This window comes from Dendronephthya gigantea, unplaced genomic scaffold, assembly GCF_004324835.1.
Source record: "Dendronephthya gigantea isolate DGI-Jeju-01 unplaced genomic scaffold, DenGig_1.0 000000F, whole genome shotgun sequence".
NCBI lineage: Eukaryota > Metazoa > Cnidaria > Anthozoa > Malacalcyonacea > Nephtheidae > Dendronephthya > Dendronephthya gigantea.
In genome coordinates, this window is record NW_021163010.1 from 4,486,117 (window position 1) to 4,501,509 (window position 15,393).

Below are 15,393 nucleotides of genomic sequence, written 5' to 3' on the forward strand. Positions count from 1 at the left end.
CGCTTCCTACTTTTTATTTCTTCGCGCGAATAAATTCGCCTAGTGGAAAGCGGGCTTTATAGAGCTGCAATTACACACTGAAAAGTTTCATTCGAAGTTCGAATTTCGACGGAAAGAAAAGCTTTCTTCGGTGGATTTGTTCCGGGTGGAAAAAAGTTCAAGTAAATAATATTCACGTGATTGATATCAAATTTCGTAACGACTTTTGAAGCGTTTAAAGCCAGTTAAAAACATTTCACATTTTTCAAAGTCAAACGGCTTAATCCGAGAAAAAAATTTAAGATCTTAAAAAACACTGACACCGTCTGTATATTCAATTCGTGCGCGTCTGCTGTTGTTTGAAGTTCAGAGTTCAATACTGCATGCGTTCAATCAGCGTGATTGTTAAAGTATAATTGTTAAAGATTCGCCCACGCAAACGATTTCAACTCTGCATATAGCTTTTAATCGAGCTTCACACGTTTTGACAGTTTATTAGTACGCTCGCAATTTTGTGTATAAATATAACTCCTTACTCCCCCAAAGGTTATTGCACAAGATGTTTGAAATTTGTCAACAATGAAGTTCGATGACAATTTCGATTAACAGGTTGGTGCGTGTCTCGTGGTACGGTAAATAGCTTCATGGTTTATTTAAAAACATGGTTAAGAAAATTGGAATAAAACACTTTCATTAAACAGACAGCAGAGGCTTTTTTGCCCAAAGAGCAAGGCCTACCATCGCACAAGTCTCGCTAACCATAGCTCCTTAATGGGATGACTTGAATTGGTACATTCTAAAGTATATATTTTTATGACATACAAGTACAGTACTGTGAACTATATCACGCAGTGAAATTAAACAAATGCACGAAAGAAGCTAAATAACTCATAAGCCTAAAAAGCCCTATGAAACGATCGCGTAAATAAATGTCATACCTGCATAAAATCCATGGTAAAAAACCAGATGCAATCGCAACAAGTCGTTGGTTTGTTTCGGATTAAAATGTTTGACCTTTACATAGAGAAGTGTTTGTAAAATAAGTAAAGAAAGTTGGAAACAACGATCTTTAATGATGCAATTTGAAATTTAAATTTTGTGCCAACAGCTTTGATTGGTTGGGAAGTTGGATTAATGTGATGTCAAACAGACAATAATTATTAAGTTTCTTCTTCAATAATTATTAATCTCTTCAGCGGCAAAACGACTCGAATTAAATTTTACAATTCAGCATTCATGTTGCCTAACAGTTACAAGATAATTTATCGTTTTATGATAGTCAGTCTGGTAGTATTAAACGCACGAGGGAGTGTGTGGTTATTTGTCACATAACCCATTGACATATCAGGTTGATCTGAAGAGGATAAAGCGTTTCCAGTTACCACAAAATTCACCTTTTTTTAATTTAAATATTTCTTAAATTATTCTCGCTCAATAGAGTGACAGGAATGTGAGTTATCCACTAACGTGGGAAATAGGTTTGCGACGGGACAAAAACGGACCAGATAAAAATTTCTTAGTAATATCACACCACAAAGTCAAAGTTCCAGTCTCAGTGTCACACAGGATACGAGTCCTAAATATCCATACGATATTCCTCAATATCCTGGAGCCTATTAAAAGACAAATAATACAATTTTTTGTCACGCAAACAACACGATAATCTTTATGATGAAGACCATCAATTTCGCTGTCTAATATCTAAAAAAAAAATGGTAAGATGATTTTACGGAAAATACATTTCTTACGAAAAGCATACTCACTGATAGTTGGCAACACTATCTGTAATCCATTCGGAGGAAACTGGAAATGTTCTATGTCGTTTGCACAAATCTAAAAGATTAACTGAGGTAGTCATTGTTCGCAACATTTAATAAAGATAACCCGATGCAGCTGTACACGATAATCTGCCCCGTCAAACCAACCCAAATGAAAATAAATAGGTCTAGCTAAATATATATGTACCTTTTATTTGCAATCCCGTGCGTTGTGATAATATTGTATCACAGATAACAATCAGATCAAACACCTAAAATTATTCAATTATAATTAAGTGTGGAATACAGACTTCGTCCTTACAGGACAATTAAAAAGGTAGTTTCGTTTGGACACTCACCGGAGGTCTATGTTTTATAAACTCTTGATTGTCAATCACTTCACCTCCACAATATTGGACTAATTGACCGATCTGGCCTGAAATAAAGTAAGGTTATATGAACTTAGGATCATGTACTGGAGAAGCAGGTGATTGCAAGTAAAATTCTTGAAGGGTATCCTGAATATATTACTTTTTACCAGATTGATAAAAGGGGAATAGGGTGTCCCTGGTATACCCTCGAGGTCATATAAACAGTGTCTAAGATGGTCACCCTACCTTGTGATATTGCTCCATTAAATTCACCAAAGCACACTACTGAAATACCATCAAACAAAAGAGGATCCTGTAATATTAATAAAAGAAATATCTTCTTTAGTTTCAAAAAGTCAAATATATACGGAAAAATAAAAACGTTTGTCCACCCCTTCACACACCGTAACTCAAACCACACTTAAAGCTAAGCGAGCAAAGTTTCAAGCTTAGCAGTGGAATGTTTCTGCTATGGGCGAGTAAATTGGCTTTATTGGCATTGTTCTTAATATGCCTTGTAAAGTACTTTATTGAATTGCTTATATATTCTACCTATTATATACGGAAAACATGGCTCTGATAAATTAAAGGGGCGCCCCGAAAAAATGTTGTAAAACAAAAACAAACCTTGTTTTCGCGAGTGGTACGTGCAAGATTTGGAACGTGCGACTGGGCTGCTTCAACATCACCTTTCACCTCAAATCGTTTCTAAGAAAATTATATATTTGGGGTAATTGATCAGAGGTTCATTAATTGAAGGGCGATGCATTTAAGTCATAAGTATACATACTTCATCTACTAATTGACCAGATTTAACACAAGCAGCAAGCCCTAGAAAATGATAAAAAACACATGCTAATGTGGGCAAACCGCTGACCTATACTAGAATAGGTCAGTAGTGCAAACACATGCCAACGTCTATGGTTGCATATTACCATCGTAGAACCTGAAATACTTACAAAGTTGACTGACAATCCACTTCCCCAAAGCAACTCCCAGCAAATATTTTATGGTGTAGTTCTTGCGGCTTGCATGCATTTTTGAATCTAAAAGTACAAACAAAAAGGTCTCCAGTCAATCAAAGTTTTAAAATTTTGTTCCAAAACAGGTTCCTCTACGTTATGGGGGCATTTTTTTGGTAAACCATTATTAGAAACACATTCACTCACCAGTAGGCATAATGAGATGTGTCGTCTCCTCACTCACGTCGCTAGACACTTTCCCGCCATTACGTTTAGCTAAGTAATCTGCAAGGGACTGTAGCATGCACAAACATTGAGGATCAATAAAATTAAAACATCGAAAGTCAGCAGAAAGCACTACCGTAAGCAGAAAGCAAAAGCAAAACCAAAACGAGGCATTTTGTAGAGAATACTGAAATTACTGAGGATTCTGATAATCACCAGTAGAGCCTCATGTACAAAATCTTTATCATAAGTAGGGTGCAATAGATAATATGACATGGCTTCTCGTGCGGTTTTAACTAGCTGTTACGCCTTTACTCGAACTGTACTTACCACAAATTGTTTTGGAAGTCTGGTTAGAACAAAACATAGGGGTAATTTAACAGATCGAGATGCAAGTCCGGCTTCATGATTTACAGAATTCGCCATCATGGAAGAAAGTTTGCGTTGCTTTGGTCTAACTGTGTTGATCCGTAACTCAGTCAAGATTTCATCTGGTTGTCCTCCACTCTTTTCTAAGTTTTTATTTTTGTTTTCAGTATCTTCCACTCTCCTGGCTGGTAAATCTCTAGCTGAAGATCTTCGCTTGAATACTGCACCATTCTCCTTTTGACTTCCTTGTAATCGACTTTCCTTTTTCGCAATTTGACAATTTGCTTCCTTATTCATACTTTGCCAACCTTTCTGCTGTTCTAAACGACTCGAAAGGAGTTCATTAGACCGGTCTTTTGGTAACCTTATCTTCTCTCCGTCTTCATCAAAGTATTTATTCTTCCCATAAACCTTGGACGATGAGCAAATGGCTTTACCACGGCCAGCTTTATCACGAGTAGAGTGCTTATAATCCGATGTATCCGGACATTTCTGGCTGTCACCGTCCTCTTGCAACAGCTTTTGCAAGTTTTGAACCGCTGCAGGTAGTTTTGTCAACTTAAGTGTCGAACGATCCAATGCTGGAGGGGGAGTAAGTGTACAATGTTCCAGGATTTCGTCTGGAAAAAAAAAACGTTTCTAAAACCTTTTCTAAAGGTATTAATATCACGTTATGAACCTACCCTCATCTTCATCATCATCTTCATTATGACTATCATATTTATCATCAACTTCTACCTCATGGTCGCTTTCTTTCATATCGCCATTCATACACGATTTTATGCCGACCTCCTTCTTTTTGTCTGACAATAAGCGGTTATTATTTTCATTGCTTTCCAAATCGAACATGTCATGGTTTTGGTTGTTCTCATGCTTATTGTGAAAAGGTTCATCGCAATCAGAGTCGCTGGCGTCCTCCAGTTCATGTTCATTATTTTCGATATCAGAAGTCTCGTTATTCTTGTATTCTTTTTCACAACCTGAGTCTTCATTCGATTCCTCGGAATGGTTCGCTTCGTATGATTCGCGGTTCTTTCTGTAATTCTTTGAGACGTTATTGATTATCTTCCTCGCACAATTCTTTTCGAATAAATCTTCACGATCAGACTCTGGTTTATTCGTTTGTGCAATGTCTTCACTCTTTCTCAATTTCTTCAAGTCTTTTGTTAGTTTCTCAATCTCCCCGCCTGTTTGCGCCAGGACGCCATGGAGATAGTTGATTCTCTATTCAACAACACAGTAAAAATATCACTATTAAAATTTCATGACATACTGGGGTTTATACGGTTGTAACCGTTTAATTCCACGCATAACAGTTCAAAAACTATGCTCAAATAGATGTGAATCTTGAACGACCAAAATGTGAAAATACAAAACTCCAACCTGTGATGTTACTTCCACACCGTCACCATCAGTCAAAGACGAAATACTGGTTGAAATACCTGTGAAACGAAGTGCATGCACGATTAACTTGGCTTCAATTTATAGCTATACTTGAACTGTTTTACGGTATAAATGTGAACGAACCATCGCTAGTTTCACCATCGCTTACGAATTCCCTTTCTTTGTCACTTGGCGCTAAAGGGGCTGCAAACAACATGAAATATCACTTTCAATGGGGACGAAATGTTTTTAGTTTGAAAATCCAATGCAATGTATCTGTCATGTGGGTACAGTATTCAGTTGTGTAATACTCACCAAGTCTCTTCAGTAAAGCAATATTTAAATCCTCCTGTGAGGAATACAATCGATCATCTTCCATGATCGGACTTCTTTCATTCACAGTCATCACTTCTCCTTCATTATCAAAATTTCCTAACCAATCATCTTCGACCAACATTTCATTTTTACGAGGGGATTCCGTTTCCGTGGTAATATTTTGTGGTCGTGCAGTTTTATAACCTTCACCAGGAGCTTTACTAAACATATCTTCATCAACCTCTTGTTCTTCGCAAACAGATTCCCTTTTTGTCGGACTATGTTTTAAACATGAAGTGTTATATCCGCCATCATCAGATGTATCATTTTCAAATATATCATCATCAACTATTTCATCTTTGTGCATATTTCTCATCGCGGTATTTTGCGACCTTGAAGTTCTTGACTTGTTAATGCCATCATCTAAGTCATTCTTTAGGCAATCTTCCTCAATTACCTCATGTATGTTCGCCTCAGAAACATTTTCCATTCTTGAAAACCTGTTCAATATCTCGTTATTTGAACCATTTCCGGGAGGTTCGTGAATCCTCACAGGGGGTGTGGGTGGAATTATATCGTCCTCCGTATCACTTGACATCTTCTCTACTTGAGATAAGTTTTGATCATAATTTGTTTTCTTTCTGGTAGTCTCGTTTGATTGATTAGCGGTTCCCTGTCTACTTGCGTTACGAACTTCGTTGGTGACTTGCAGCTTGCTGTTGGAATTGGCTTGCCTTCGATTTGTCTTCAGGAATTTCAAGCCATTGTCACAATCAGGTTTTAAGGTTTCATTTTTCTTCTCAATGGAAGTTTTAGATTTACCTCGCCTTTCATCACTGAGTCGTGGACACTTCAAAGAATCGTTTTCTCCTGGACTGCGCTTTCTTTTGGATTGGTGCAGACGTAAAGAACCCCCCGAATGTAACGGGGAAATGACGGATGAGTCAGGATTTTTAATATCTGCTTGAGAATTGGCAATATTCTCTAAAGATGCCACCTCAGATTGCTTACTTTGAATAGTGCCAAACCTTTTCTCTTTCATTGATGATTGGATTGTCATATCTGAAAATTCCTCGACAATAGGGTTAAAATCATCGTTCCTTTTATGGGAACAATCGGGCGTTGACCGAACGCTGCGAGAGCGGATTCCCAGAAATTCTGGTGAAATCTCATCGTCTGAATATTCTTCATAACGAGGTAACGGAATTACCTTGTATGACTCTGAATCTGATTCTACGCTAGGAGGGACACGTTCGCTTGTGGAATACCGTTCAGAATCACTCTCATTAGAAATGATAGGAGTAACGTAGCCGCTTTCTCCCCGGCCTGTTTTAGGTGTTTTGCTAATTAGACGTTTACCATTCTGAGACTTTTGAAGCTCACTAAATATATCATTTGAATTTCCTATGGAGTTGGGAGTAGCTCCTCTGGAGTTAGGAGTATTTGGAGTACAATTAGCAATGATTTCTTCTTGAGAAGATTTCAAAATGTTATTTTCATCATCAGTGTTTGAGTGATAAGTGTCACTGTCTTGTGTACGAGAAACCTCTTGATCTGCTTCTCTGAGATCTGTGTTCTCAACTGCAGGACACAGTTGTTGTGATAATAAGCCATCTAATAGAGACACACTATCCTGTGATAACACACTTGATGGCGAGGATATTCTTGGATCAAGGGTTAATGAACCAGAACTATTAGAATTAGCTGTGCTGCCATTCTCTGGACTCTTTGCTGTTTGTAATTGAGTTGTTTGGGAGGATCCTCCTGTGTTTGGGAGTTCCGTATTCCTAAAGAATTTAATTTGAATCAATTTCAAAATATATATTTCATATACCGTAATTATTCGAATAAACGCCGCGGGGTTTATTGAATTTTTAGCAATTAAGATGCGGCGTTTATTCGAGGGCGGCGTTTATTCAAGGGAGGCGTTTATTGCAAACTCGTAACAACTCTGAATTTATTGTGTAATTTAAACGCCAATTCAACCAATACAATCAATCCCCCCAAAAACAAAGTATAAAAGTTACGTGTCTTTTCTCTTATATCATTATATATGAATATTGAACTGTGGTTATAAATAAATGCTTCGAATAAACACTGCAATGAGGAAAAGGTTGCGGCGTTTATTTGAGGGCGGCGTTTAATGATATTTTTGCTTGTCCCTGCGGCATTTATTCGAGGGCGGCGTTTATTCGAGGGAGGCGTTTATTCGAGTAATTACAGTATATTTTAATAATATATTGCCTTTCCTCCACCCATAAAATGGGAAAGAGGATAGTAATGATTAAAAAAGTCAAGAAAGATTGTATATACCTAGACTTATCTTTCAACAGTTCATCATTGTGGCTAACTTCATCATCTGCAGTAAGAAAATAGATGTCAAAATAACGGCGGAGTTCAGATGTGACTTCTACCGCTATCATGCAATAGCACATGAACCAATCAAATGTGACATGTCTGTCAAATCAACCAATCACAAGCACAATAAATACCAAGAGGTAGTGAGTCAAATCTTGACTTGACTTGTGTCGCTATAATACTGCAACATATAGACAGAAGTAGAAATTATCGAGTGCATACCTAAAGTAATTTGCTTATTTGTTAGTTCTGTTTGGGCATCTTCTTTGCTTTCCAACAATGAAAGGATTTCAAACCCAGAACATCTTCGTTCTTGTGGTGTTAAAGCATTATCATTTTTTTCCAGTTGTTCTCCGAAGATGTTGTGATTTGATGACTCATGGTTAACACTGCTATATATAAATACAATATTTATCCAATTTGATAGCATTAACATATTGAGAAAATTTGTTAAATATATTTATGTACAGTAGGATTTGGATCAGCCTAAATTATTTCATCAAGGTGGAATATATTACAATAATTACAGAAGGGCTATAACCATCAAAGACTGTAGTACAGCAAAGGTAATATTGTTATTAGTCACTTTGGTACCTGTCCAACTGCTGCTCTTTGGTAACACCACCCAAAGTAGATCTTTTGAACTAAGCAAAAAATAAAATAGTTAATTGGGTCATTGGAAACACATTTACAATTATGATGGAAGACTAAATGGAAATGTTGCAAGAAATGCAACTCAAGTGGTGCCTAGGCCTCTGCAATTCAAGGACAGTCCCCTTACTACAAAATGAACTAATCTTAAAAATTTCATGAAAGAAGTAAATTTATTCCTATCATCCTATGTAATGTTTGGGTAGTGTGGATTGTTTTAAAGGGTATCACATAGGATCAAATGCAAAGCCAATCTATAGATTTAAAACTTTAAATTGATGATAAAAATTACCTTTGATGGCTTCAGTGGAGTTGGATTTGAGAAAGAAGACTGCAAACAGTTCTTATTCTCTACATCAGACAGTTTTGTATTAACCAAAGGATAAGGAGAGTCTAAATGATCAAGACATCATTAGAGGACTACCTTCCATCTCTCTCCCCCAGTACCCCCACTGATTAAGCTACAAGAGTATGAAGCTAGTCAAGTCTTATATATGACCCTTTTATTCATATAATTCTAGCCACATCTTGTTGTACCCTGTAACTGATAGTACCTGGTATACCAGCATCTTCTTGAAATGCAAGGTTTAATCTCCTGACAACTTCAACTATTTCTCTCAGCCTGGGATTAGAAGTCAAACTCCTAAAATATTACAATATTGTTAGAGGCCTGGTAATCTTGCAATGGCTAGGAGAAAATAAATGCAAAGTCAGCATACTGTGGGTAATATAGAAGACAAGCAAAAATATGCCTACCTTTTTGTGATTGGATTTTTACAAAGAGGGCAAAGTGCTTCCTTGTTTTTCTCTTTTCTTTCATCAACTACCTTTTTAATACAGCAGCTATAAATAAGAATTATGGTCAAGTCAAGAACTCCATTCATAAATCTGGACATTTCCTGTGGCAAAATTGATCTGTATCTTCATAGTTTATATTTAAGGAAAAAAAAAGCTTATGCATAGTGTACACTAGATACCCAAGTACGTAACTCTGATAGGACACCATGTTGGCAGTTGGTTTAAATGATCTCAATCAAAGAATTTACTAGGAATCTATGTTGGTAATTTGGACATATATACCATTACATACAGTAGAACACAATGCAAAATTGGTTCCAATATTTTATATTTGTTTGGCAGTCAGACAGTCTGCAGTTTGACGTTTCAAATTTAACATACCTGCAGAATTGATGGTTACATCTGGTGGAATGTGGATCGTTAAACAGGTCAAGACTAAAAATATTTTAAGAGATGCTAGTTTTTATACACAGTACACTACATTAATACACCAAAATAAGGAGGTATAACTGATATTTTAATATACAGAGCGTGAACATACCATATAGAACATTGCAGGCTTTTTTTAATTAGTCCAATAGTTTCAAACACAATTGCAGTATTAGGATCCATGGAGAGATGTTTCCATAAATGGAGACTAAATATCTTATATCTAGAACGTTTAAAAATAATATAAACGTGATATTTATTTTTTCACTCTTTGGCGGACATCTTGCCAAATTTCCCGCCAAGTACATTATTCTAATTTATTCAAGTGTGGGTGTGGTTTAATTTATTGGGAATTAGCTGGTGGTTCGTTTCCTGTTGGGAGTGTTGGTTCATTCATGCCAATGAAATAGTTTGGATGCTTAGCAATGACCAGATATACAGTATTCCTATACAGGTTTCCTGACCGACTTTCTTCGTCCCATACATGTTTTCAGAATAATTTAACGATAGGGGGCGTCTGGCAGCCGCACGGGCACCACATACACTCTTCCAGTTCACTGCACTCTTCCAAATGTGCGCCCCTGCCCTGTGTTCAAGTTACAAAAGGTGAAGTGTGAAATTTTCTTTAAAAAAAAAGGCCAGTTGGTATTTTTGGATTTTGGACTTGATTATGACATCTGATAAGGCACATGAAACATCAATCCGTGAAGAGAATGAAATATTTCATTGAGGATGCATGGTGATGTACATCTGGTTTAAAACATATTGAAATGGCGAGCAATCTCCTAGCCTGCGAATAGCAGAATCTATTTATACGCGGTTCTGCAAAACTCCACTTTGCAGTCTTTGGAATATGCTATGTAATCATTGTCACGATTGTCACAATTTTAACAGCACTCCAGCTGTATATAGGTCGACTACCAACGTGGTAAACGAGAAGATTCGTTTCCATCATCATATACACCATATAGCGAGGGTGTATCTTCAGCTAGTTGAGGGGCAATATACGTCATAGTGTGCATGGTGCAGACAGAAACCCCAGGTAAGATCGTCAGATGTGTCATCTCTTCTTGTGTGATCGATCTTCTTGATATTTATTAGAAACAGATCTATTGTCTCTTCTGTCCTTCTCTGTTTTATCCCGTTTATTTTTCTCTTGTTTTCTTTTCTTCTTTTTTGAATGTCCATCATCACTACTTTCGCTTCGGGATAAATCTTGCTTCCTTTTTTTCCTGCGTTTGGACTTGCTGTCTTTTTCACTTTCAGAGTCGGAATGTTTCCTCTTCTTCTTACTTTTGCGTTTTTCTTTTTCCTGCTCCTTGCTCTCAAGTTTGTCCAGTTTCCTAGACGACAGAATGACAAAATGGCAAACAAATACACAACTCTGCAGTTCGTACCAATGCATCCTGAACTGTTCCTAACGTGATTTACACCACATAACTCTTATTAATAACAGAAAACATAAAAAAACAAATTTCAGTATAAATTACACATATCATTGCATGTTCCCGAAGTAATCCTGTAAATATCAATGAACGCCTTTTCTGGTTAATCTCTAAAACTTGCCTAACCTAACATAATTGCCTTACCTCAGTAGCTTTCGTTTTTGTTTTTCGTTTAAAGTCGCCAGGAACGCTAGCTCTGGATCATCGTCAGCATCGTCTTCATCAGATGCAAGGATTTGCTGAATTAAATAAAAGTGAAAACACAATGGTTTCAAGGACTAAATGATTGATCTAAAAACAAACAAGCCTGTAACAGCCATTTCAGCTCTAATTAAGGGACAGGTCATTCATAGCCGGCGTGTCGGGCTGAGGAAAAAATAGGAAAACTGAAAAACGATGTGGGGTATAGAACAAAAATTGAGGAAGCGTGTGAAGCAAAGCGACAAATGAGGTAAAGAAAAATTAAAAATATACATCTTTTCATACAACAAATCTGAAATCAAACAAGGCTGATTCTTGATTGAATTCTTTTCGACGTTTTAAAATGAAACCAAAAAGGTTTGCAAACTGTTTCATCATTAGTTTGGACGCGGATGCAACCCTTTTTTGGAGAAAAGTATCATGGAACTTGAGTGTTACCTGGTTGGGGTCGTTTTTATTGAGTACCCGACCAAGAGCATTTTGTTTTAAAGCAAAACCATCGTTCCTCATCTCTTGCATTAACTTCACCGGATCACTGATATTAGCATCTTAAAAAAAACAGTGTGTGAAACAAATATCGATTTTTATTAGGAACACGATGTAAAGCTCTACCAAATAGTAGAAGAAGAAAGAAAAAAACTGTTTTAACAGTTTTATAATATAACCATGTTTTATAATAGCCATATAAAATCTAACCATGTTGTTAAAAAGACAGAGTGATTTAGCAGAAAATTTAGATTTTTAAAAATATTGATATCGTTCTCTTTAGGAAAAAGTACAGCAAAAGAAAAGACATCGTTCTTACCTGTGAGAGAGGACGGTTCTGTACTGATAGATTTGTTGTACAAGGGACACTAGAATTAAAAGAATATTTTGTCGTAAGGCACGGATCGCGTGGAGAGAGAATACTCAAATGTATCAAATCATGTATGACCAAGTCTATTCACCTCTCGATCAGTATTAACGTGACCCCATTTGTGACATTTTATACATCTAACATTTCGTACCTAGAAGAAAATTAAGGCTACGTTGGAGGAATTCGCCCAGTTCAGGTGTTTACAAAAATTTAGACAGCGTGCTTCTGTAACAGTAAAGACGGAAATTTGAAAATTCATAATATTTTTCAAACCAATATCAATATGTTTATGCACTAAAATTTAAAATCTTTTACATGTATAAATAAAGTATAGACATGGCATACATACAGGAATTCCAAACGGTTGAGCATGAGTTTCAAGATTGAGATCTTTTGTGTACCTAAAAACGAAAAGTTTACTCATTATAAAACTGGCTGAACTTGCTTAGTTTTACATGCAGTATAAACTATACAGTTCTGACATAAATTTGAAACTGAAATAAAGTATATTTCAAGAGATATTAAGTTGATTTAACAGAGAAGTGGATATTATATTGCCAAAGCAAAGTTATTGTTACCCTTCTTTTGGAGCTCCTTTCAACCATTCAAACTTTACTTCTTCTTCCTCCTTTGGTTTTGACAATTCCTCACCTTCCTAAGTAACCCCATAGAATATTCAAGTTTAGATGTTCTATAGAACATCTCATACATTATAGATTATGGAGGATTATACCAGTAGAATACTGTTGTAATGGTTGAATACTGTTGAAATTACATAAATTTAATTAGCAGATTTAAACTTGCTCAGTGTTTGTACTACCAAAGAAGTGTACAAATCAATGTCTTAGCCAATCCTAATGAATGTTTCCTGAGAACAGTTTGTACCTTTTTTTTGTCTGCCCAAATGTTATTTCAGGAAATTTGCATAGTATAAAAAAAGAAGCAAAAATAATGAATATAATGCAGTATAATATCATATTGATGCACTTTATTTACAGCATCTTCATGAATTAGTTAGTCATTGGACTTGTCATCAATACAAAACCTTTAAATCCCGGTGGAGCATCATACACAAAGCTGAGTCCAAGTTTTAGTTTTTCATCTTTGCTCACTAATTGCCTAGAACATAAATAGTTAAACTATAATTGGTATAGATTCATTTCTTTCCTATGAATTTTGTAAACTTAAGAAAAAAACAGTTGAAAGACCTGTTCTCAAATTTGTCTTGCTCTTTCTTATATTGCTCAGTAAGTTCTGCCTGTTTGTGTTCATCTGCTGCTTTTTTCTGCTCTGCCATCCATACCTGGATAAAGAAGCATGTTTACTATGTATTGGTAATGTGCAGAACGTCATCAGAAAGTGCAAGTCCCAGCCCAAAATGGGTGGTTGGTCATCACCCCTGACAGAGTTTTTGAAGAATGTACAAGTAATCTGTCAGTACTAAAATACAACTGGACTGGTCTTCAGGACCGTTTTTACCACATAAAGGAAAAAACAGCTAGCTGACAACCAAGTAGTTACCACAAATGTCTTGATTAGCTTTGGCAGTTATGTTGCATGATATTTGGGTAGTTACAATATCCTTAGCCCTTAGTTAAGGCAGTATTACAGGTAGCAGCAGCAGCAGTTGTTTTATACCCCAGGCGGTAGGCCCTAAGGGGAGTATTAAAGGTTAATTTTACAATTAATCTGTGCAAGGATCGTCAAATGCTCTATCAATGCAGACGATGGATAACTTATTTAGAGCAAACACATTAGGAAATCAAGTTTTTGTGAACATACAAACATTTCACGCATTTTAGTGCCTAAAGACAGCTACGGTATAAACTATAGTGTCACTGTCACAGAGTTTCAATATACTGATTGTCGTCTCAAGTTCTCACCCTCTTTATATTCCATTTTGATCCGGGATGGAAATCCTTCTTGTTCATAAATTTTTGAAACATGATGACTCTTTCGTGATTGAAAATATATCAAGAAAAACCAATAATAAGATGCACAGATACGATAAAGCATAAAAATAAAGAAAAACTGTGGCAGAACATCGAACATAAATAATTTACGAGTACGACAAGGGGTACTTTATGTTAGCTCCGTTATAAATAACAAATGTGGTGTGATATGGTGGAGCAAAGTCCAACTAGTCAAAGTTTGCATACTAACATAGTCACAGAGGAAAAAATATATTGTTCCTCTGTGACATAACCTTCTATAGTACTGTAGTTTCAAGACAAGATGCAGGACTTGAAATCGGTTGTAGACTATTTTCTGTTGGATATCACAGATCCAGTCAATCTTGTACCTGTTGGACTTCTTTTGCTTTGCTTCATATGGAGTGGTTTACCTCAAGGTCCAGAGAAATACACTGCAATATGGGTACTGATTAATGGTTGCTTCATACACATATGGATGGAGGCGTAAGTGTAATACTAAATGCTGTATTGATATAATTTCCAAGAATATGTGCTGGTAATAAGTGCAGGTGCTTTAAAATTTTTCTAGAATAATAGGAATACTTGGTCGAGGTCCAAGGTGGATGGTAACTGAATATGCAAAGCTTGATGCCAGGTATTCAGGAAAGGATCCAACTGTTATGGCCATTGTTTTTGCTGAAATCTTTATCATGTGTCCATTATGTATTTTATGGTAAGCATTTAATTAAACAACCTGTCTCACTCCTAGCAGTGCATCTGATTGCTACCAGTTAAGTCATTTTGTTGACATGTAAATGCATGGTTTTCAATGTATTTTATTTCAAACATAATGCATTTAATTAATTAACTTGTTTCTTCTCTACCAAGGTATAATGCCATATTAAAGAGATTGTGGTACAAAGCTTTTGTGGCCATTCTAGCCTCATCATTCCAAATGTTTGGTTCTATAATATATGTATTCACAGAAGTTTCTCTTGGTTTTGAACATCTTCCAAAAGTATGTAATTCAAATTGTTCAATTATTGTTTAAGGTTATTGAAAATCTATGGTTAACAATTAAATATTGTTGGAAACATTCACAGTTCTATTCTTTTTGCAGCTGCACTCCTGGCCCCCTTCCTTTACAGTATGGGATGATTTTTTCTATTTCTGGATGATTTTTGTTGTTGGCAACATTGTATGGACTGGAATTCCTACAATCTGTATTATCAAATCAATATGGGAGTTCTCTCCGAGCAAAAATAAAGAGAAGAAACGCAGCTGAAGACATCATAGCATATAAGCAGGGCAAAAAGCGTACTGCACTAAATTAACACACTAAACTTCAAATATACTTTTTCCTACTATGTAAACATTCTTA

At 36.1% G+C, this 15,393-nt stretch overlaps 3 protein-coding genes across 3 annotated transcripts; 1 reads left to right on the forward strand and 2 right to left on the reverse strand.

Annotated features, from left to right (window-relative positions):
* Positions 1-1,156: 1,156 nt before the first annotated feature.
* LOC114519990 (breast cancer type 1 susceptibility protein homolog) lies at positions 1,157-9,883 on the reverse strand. Its single transcript, XM_028540188.1, has 22 exons — positions 9,710-9,883; positions 9,550-9,603; positions 9,127-9,213; positions 8,925-9,013; positions 8,663-8,763; positions 8,314-8,363; positions 7,942-8,111; positions 7,675-7,720; positions 5,362-7,148; positions 5,191-5,250; positions 5,047-5,105; positions 4,347-4,887; positions 3,625-4,283; positions 3,277-3,364; positions 3,067-3,153; positions 2,898-2,938; positions 2,735-2,815; positions 2,354-2,420; positions 2,096-2,172; positions 1,945-2,008; positions 1,743-1,812; positions 1,157-1,592 (listed from the first exon to the last, which is right to left on the reverse strand). The coding sequence occupies exons 1-22, from the start codon at positions 9,778-9,780 to the stop codon at positions 1,556-1,558; spliced, it is 4,386 nt and encodes a 1,461-aa protein (XP_028395989.1). The 5' UTR covers positions 9,781-9,883; the 3' UTR covers positions 1,157-1,555.
* Positions 9,884-10,306: 423 nt separating this feature from the next.
* On the reverse strand, positions 10,307-14,229 carry LOC114519370 (corepressor interacting with RBPJ 1-like). The gene is made up of 11 exons (XM_028539496.1): positions 13,983-14,229; positions 13,308-13,402; positions 13,145-13,218; positions 12,985-12,995; positions 12,678-12,754; positions 12,449-12,500; positions 12,191-12,250; positions 12,049-12,097; positions 11,682-11,791; positions 11,187-11,281; positions 10,307-10,940 (listed from the first exon to the last, which is right to left on the reverse strand). The coding sequence occupies exons 1-11, from the start codon at positions 14,043-14,045 to the stop codon at positions 10,658-10,660; spliced, it is 969 nt and encodes a 322-aa protein (XP_028395297.1). The 5' UTR covers positions 14,046-14,229; the 3' UTR covers positions 10,307-10,657.
* LOC114519379 (3-beta-hydroxysteroid-Delta(8),Delta(7)-isomerase-like) lies at positions 14,219-15,317 on the forward strand. The gene is made up of 4 exons (XM_028539505.1): positions 14,219-14,516; positions 14,602-14,745; positions 14,901-15,030; positions 15,133-15,317. The coding sequence occupies exons 1-4, from the start codon at positions 14,335-14,337 to the stop codon at positions 15,295-15,297; spliced, it is 621 nt and encodes a 206-aa protein (XP_028395306.1). The 5' UTR covers positions 14,219-14,334; the 3' UTR covers positions 15,298-15,317.
* Positions 15,318-15,393: the final 76 nt, after the last annotated feature.